This window comes from Zingiber officinale, chromosome 8B, assembly GCF_018446385.1.
Source record: "Zingiber officinale cultivar Zhangliang chromosome 8B, Zo_v1.1, whole genome shotgun sequence".
NCBI classification, from domain to species: Eukaryota; Viridiplantae; Streptophyta; class Magnoliopsida; order Zingiberales; family Zingiberaceae; genus Zingiber; species Zingiber officinale.
The window spans coordinates 52,761,613-52,768,195 of NC_056001.1; the positions used below are offsets into that span (position 1 = coordinate 52,761,613).

General features: G+C 44.4%; 1 protein-coding gene across 1 annotated transcript; it reads left to right on the plus strand.

Annotated features, from left to right (window-relative positions):
- The first annotated feature begins 5,479 nt into the window (after positions 1–5,479).
- On the plus strand, positions 5,480–6,364 carry LOC122013832 (probable CCR4-associated factor 1 homolog 11). The gene has a single exon (XM_042570054.1). The coding sequence runs from the start codon at positions 5,480–5,482 to the stop codon at positions 6,362–6,364; it is 885 nt and encodes a 294-aa protein (XP_042425988.1).
- The last annotated feature ends 219 nt before the right edge of the window (positions 6,365–6,583 follow it).

The window sequence follows — 6,583 nt, forward strand, 5'->3', positions numbered from 1 at the left end:
TGTATATACATGAAAATATAATCAAAGAGAGAAACATAATTTACAAATTATATTTCTATATCATTCGTCTTTTATTCTCTTTTTAATTAATTTCATCCATTCTCCTTAATTTCTCATTTTCCAACATATCTAGATTTTAGTCTTATTTTATCGAACAATTAATATAGTTCATTAAGTCGGTGACACTACAAAAAAAAAACACTTTTTTGGGACGAATTTTGGGACAAATTGCTAAAATATTTTCATTGCAAAAATTTTCATTAAGTCGGTGACCGCCAAATTCGTCGTCGAGTTTGCAAGAAAAACATATTTGTCACAAATTGCTGCAAAATTGGAGACAAATTTGACGACAAAATTCGAAACGAATTATAATTTTGTTGCCAAATTTATTGCATATTCTACAACAAAAATAATATTTGTCACCAAATTGTCCTTAACAACGCTACGATAAAAACAACTCTTGCAACGAATAATATTTTTCTTATAGAGTTTCCAATGAATTTGGTAGCGAAAATAATAACATAAAAAAATTTGTCATCTGCGACAAATTAATTTTCGTCCTAAATTTGTAACAAATTTGGCGATGAAAATAATAATAATACAAAAAATTTATGATCTGTGACAAATTAATTTTCGTCCCAAATTTTATCTCAGAATCTGGGACAAATCTATATATTCGTCCCATAATCTAGGATGAATTTTGGGACGAAAAATAATTTGTCGCAAAATTATCGATACATAATAAATTACGATAATTTGGCGACAAATTCTTTTTGTTGCCAAATTCATCCCTAAATCCCAAGAATTTCAGTAGAACCAATTTGTTTCTGCAATTTTCAATCCGATATATATAAACTTGTGTACAACAAAATTAAATACCACATCAAAAACATTTAACACATCTTAATTAACATTATCACATCATATTTAACATATATACACATCTATTAATATTTGAAATCAAGTTTACAATAATACTAATCCAAGTTCTCAAAAAGTTATACAAGAACTTTCTTCTTCAAAACTCCAAGCACTTATATAAGTCCAATAATCCAAAAGGTAATACAAGTCCAACACCTCCTAAAAGTTAAACTAAGTTTTTTCAAAATAAACAATACATACATCAACTCATCATCTTTTTCCATAAAATGTCTTCCCCATTAAGTCTCTGCTGAAGTAATCCGGTAGGTCTCTGCTGAAGTAATGTGTTCCCATTTCCACTCAGGAATAGGAATCCGCTGAAGTAATCCGGCAGGTCTCTGCTGCTCAGCCTTCACCTGCTGACAAACAAGACATCTAGCTACAAATTCCGCAATATCTTTCTTCATACCGTTCCACCAGTAGGAGCGCCTCAAATCTCGATACATGCGGGTCCCACCTGTATGGATCGTAAATCGAGAATGATAAGCCTCCTGAAGTAGTTCCTGTAAGACCGGGTGAGACTGTACGCATAATCTGCCTCGGAAGTATATAATACTCTCCTCATCTCGTGTAAACTCGGTCTGCTGCCCGAAAGCTATCTGGCTGCCAATGAATTGTAAGTGCTGATCACCGGCCTGGGCCTCTTGGATCCTCGTCCTGATCGACGACTGAGCAACCATGGTAACAAGAATACCCTGCTCTGTCTGTTCTTGCTCCTGAAGGCCCAACTCAGAGAAACCCTGAACCAAGTCTGTGACTGAAACTCGGTGGCAAGCCAAAGTTCCTCTGGACATCCTGCTGAGTGCATTGGCAACCACATTAGCTTTCCCCGGGTGATAGCTAATGGTACAATCATAATCCTTCAAGAACTTCATCCATCTCCTCTTTCGGATATTAAGTTCCTTCTGGGTGAAAATATATTTGAGACTCTTATGATCAGTGAGAATCTCAAATGTAATGCCGTACAGATGATGTCGCCAAATCTTCAGAGCAAAGATGATGGCGGCTAGCTTCAAATCATGTACTAGGTAGTTCTTCTCATGCTCCTTCAACTGACGAGAAGCATAGGAGACTACCCTGCCGTGCTGCATCAGGACAGTGCCCAAACCCTGAAGAGATGCATCGGTGTAGAGCATGAATCCGTCCTCTCCGGCGGGCAAAACTAAAACTGGAGCTGACACTAATCTCCGCTTCAGGTCCTAGAAGCTGGTCTCGTAATCTTCAGTCCAAGTGAACTTCACGTCTTTCCTGGTCAGGCGTGTCAGCGGCATAGCAATCCGAGAGAAATCCTCGACGAACCATCTGTAATATCCTGCTAGTCCCAGAAAACTGCGGATCTCCTACACTGATTTTGGCTGCTCCCAGCTGATGATAGCCTCGATCTTCTGAGAGTCTACAGAAATACCTCTGCTAGAGACTACATGTCCCAGAAAATCAACTGACGATAGCCAGAAAGCACACTTGCGGAACTTCACATACAGCTTATGTCGTCGAAGAGTCTCCAAGACTGTGCGAAGATGCTACGCATGTTCCTCCTCAGAACACGAGTAGACCAATATGTCATCGATGAAAATGATAACAAACTGATCAAAGTAATCCAAGAAGACGCGATTCATCAAATCCATAAATACCGCTGGAGCATTGGTAAGCTCAAATGACATTACCAAAAACTCATAATGGTCGTATCTGGTACGGAATGCTGTTTTCTGAATATCAGATTCTCTGACTCTCAGCTAATGATATTCGGATCACAGATCAATCTTAGAATACACTGATGTACCTCTGAGCTGATCAAACAAATCCTCGATCCGCGGTAAGGGGTACTTATTTCTGATGATCACTACATTCAGCTGTCTGTAGTCAATGCACAACATCAGTATACCATCCTTTTTCTTGACAAATAATACCGGAGAACCCCATGGAAAAGCACTAGGGCGTATAAATCCCCTATCTAAAAGCTCCTGGAGTTGAACCTTCAGTTCGTTCAACTCTTTTGGTGTCATACGGTAAGGAGCTTTCGATGTCAGCGCGATTTCCGGAATCAACTCAATAGCAGACTCTACTTACCTTCTGGGAGGTAAACCAGGTAGCTCCTCTGGAAATACATCCGGATACTCTCAAACTACTGGAACGTCGGAGAGTTGAGAACTACTGTCATCTTCAGTATGAATTAAGGATAACAGAAAACCCTGACAGCCATGTGACAGCAGCTTCTGAGCCTGAATCACCAAAATGATCGATATGTCGTCGTCTCTGATGCCAGTAAAATCCCACGAGGGTTGGTTCAGAGGCCAGAATGTGACCACCCTCGTTTGGCAATCAACAGTGGCATGATATGCTGACAAACAGTCCATGCCAAGAATAATATCAAAGTCGACCATTTCCAATACTAAATGATCTACCGTAAGTATTATGTTGCTAAAATCTAACGGGCAACCTCTGACCTCCTGAGTGACGTCCAAGGTATCACCGGACGGTAGAGAGACAGTCAGTCGCTGCGGTCTGAAAGTGGGTAATCTACCAATCTCCCGCATAAAGGTACGGAATATAAAAGAATGCGAGCTACCTGTATCTATCAGTATATCTGCAGATAAGGCATAAATGGAAATTGTATCGCAGAAAATTGATCTGTCGGCCCGCTGCGCATCCTCTCTGGTCACCACATGAATACGTCCCGTCTCTAGCGGTGGAGGAGGTGGTAGTGCTGCCAAAGGCTGTTGCGCCTGAGTCTGAGCCTGCCACTGTGACAGTGCCGGGTACTAAGTCAGAGACTGATAGGTAAGCTGAGACTAATACTGGACCGGCGACTGGGGCAATGATTGGTACTGGACCAGTGGTTGTGGCTGATACTGTACTAGGGACTGAGGCGGTGACTGGTACTGAACCAGTGGTTGGGGTTGCAGCTGATACTATCCCTGAGTAAGATACTGTGATCCTAGAACAGAGCTCTGTGGTACTATAAGAGTATTGGAGTACTCTTGTCCGGGCATGCCAAATGCAACTGTTGAAGGGGAAGTTGTCCTCTGCTGACGATGTGAGGATTGTGCTCTGTGCCCTCCTCGCTAAGTCCCTGTCTGACTAAGATGTACTACATGACCAGAAATTTCGGAAGCAATATGCTGAGCCTTCAGCGAACAATCTCAGCTTATGTGCCCAGGCAGTGTACAATAATAGCAAATTGACTGCCTCAAGGTGCAGACTGATGTGGTGTGCTCTCTAGATCCACACCGGGCGTAATGGATGTCACTGGCGGTTTGTTTCTGGGTCTGCTGAGGAGCCCGGAAATGTCCTGATGAAGGCCACCTCGACTTTTGTGGCTGACCAGAAGCCCCAGAAGTACCCTGACCTGGCCGACTGCGACCACTCTGCTGCTGTCCAGTCGCCTGTGCCTGTTAGATCTGCCCTGATGTCTGTCTCGTCTGCTTCCTTTTCTTGTCCAGATACGCTCTCTGGTGAGCTGACTCTATCATCAGGGCTCTGTCCAGTGTCTCTAGGTAAGATGAGTTCCCAAAACCGACAAGCTTTACTTGCAGATGTCCATCCAGTCCCTGAATAAACTGCTGCATACGAGAACTGTCCTTAGCAACCAGTTCTAGACAAAATCTAGCCAACCGATTAAACTCGGCATTGTACTCTGTCACCGATCAGTTGTTCTGTCGCAGACTCAGAAAATCCTAACGGCGAGTCATCTGATAGGCTCGTGGAAAGTAACGGCTCTCAAAAGCCTCTCTGAATCTGGCCCAAGTGATGTTCTACTCGCCTATGACGGAACACTGTGTAACCCACCAGGTGTCGGCCTCGTCCAGTAAATGGAAAGCAGCCAGCTCCGCATTCTCCCACTCTAAACAAGCCATGTAGAAGAAGGTCCGCTCCATGGTCTCTAACCAGGACTGGGCCACACTCGGATCAGTCTCTCCTCGGAAGAGTGTGAATCGACTCTTCATCGACTCTGCCAATGCTGGGATCCAAGCTCATGCCATGACAATATCTGTGAGGTGGGTAGGGACGGCTCTTGGAATTGGCAGAACCACTAGAGCTGGTGCTACAGGTAGTACCGCTGGATAGACCGGGGGAGGTACTCTCGGTGCTGCTGCATAAGCTGGGGCATATACCGCTGGTGGCACTGCAGGGTCGGCATAAGTGGTCGCGGCTGGAGGTACAGTAGAAGGTGGTGGTACCGAAAATGGAGCAACCGGTACCGCTGGTGCTAGTGCTGGGTGCACTGACTCAATTGCAGCTAGATTTGGCGCCAGATTAATACTTAAAGTCCTGATTAAGCTCGTTTAGCATCATTAATTAACTACATATATATATCCTAATAATTCGCTTCGCAGTAACTAATTCTGTTTAGTGTGTTTATTATCTGGCGATTTTCTCTCTTTGATTTCCATTGCCTGCTCTATTTAAACTCCCCCTCCCTTTCCATTTTAATTTCCACTCCAACTCGATCGATCGAAACCTAATTAACATCTCCTCGATCGAAACCTAATTAACATCTCCTCGATCTCCAGCTTCCACTACTTTCGTATTTCTAATATCATCAAACACACTCATCATCATGGCTGTCGCAGTCGTCAACAATAACGATATGCTAATTTCCTCTTCCGCCGCCAGCGCCCGCAGAGTCGAGGTTCGCTCCGTGTGGGCTCATAACCTCGACGAGGAGTTCGCCCTTATCCGCTCCGCCGTCCCCTTCCACCCCTTCGTCGCATTGGACACCGAGTATCCTGGCGTCGTCGTCGCTTCCAAAAATCCCTACTGCACCCTCACCCTCCCCCAGCGCTACGAATTGATCCGCGCCAACGTCGAGGCCCTCCGCATCGTCCAGGTCGGTCTCACCCTCTCCGACGCCGCCGGCAACCTCCCATGTGCCATCTACAGCGACGGCACTTGTGTGAGTTACGTGTGGGAATTTAATTTCCGCGACTTCGACATCAGCCGCGACCGTTACGCCCCTTCCTCCGTCGAGCTGCTCAAGGCTAATGGCATCGACTTCCAAAAGAATCAAATATGGGGCATCGACTCTTGCAGATTCGCCCAGAACTTGGCCACCTCCGGCTTGCTTTCCTTTGGCCATTTTTCTCCCGTCTCCTGGGTTACCTTCCAAGGCGCCTATGACTTCGCCTTCCTAGTGAAGATGCTCACATGCGACTGCAAATTACCAAAGACCATTCCTGAGTTCTTGCACCTCGTTCACTTCTTTTTCGGCAAAAGGGTGTTCGATGTGAAGCACCTTTGCAAGCATTGTCCTGGGCTTTACGGAGGATTGGAGCGGGTGGCCTCTACCGTCGGAGTTGAGCGAGCAGTGGGCTGTCGACATCAGTCCGGCTCCGATAGCTTATTAACATGGCAGGTGTTCTACCAAATCGCCTCTCGTGTGAATCCACAACTCATCCATCGTCCAGAACACATGGGAACACTCTTTGAACTCCAACTGCAATAGTATGTATAGTAATTAATCCAGCTAGCGGTGACTTTTGGGTTCTGCATTAGAGTTCATGGTTTATCACAGTTGATAGTGATTCAGGATTAACTTAATTTGTCCTCAAGATTAATTGTTCATTGCTTCATCGTATCTTTTTGTATTTAAGTACAGATTACATGTTGCTGCATAAATTGTCAATATTAATTCTTTGGATCATGAGTCGTACTTGTTGTTTTG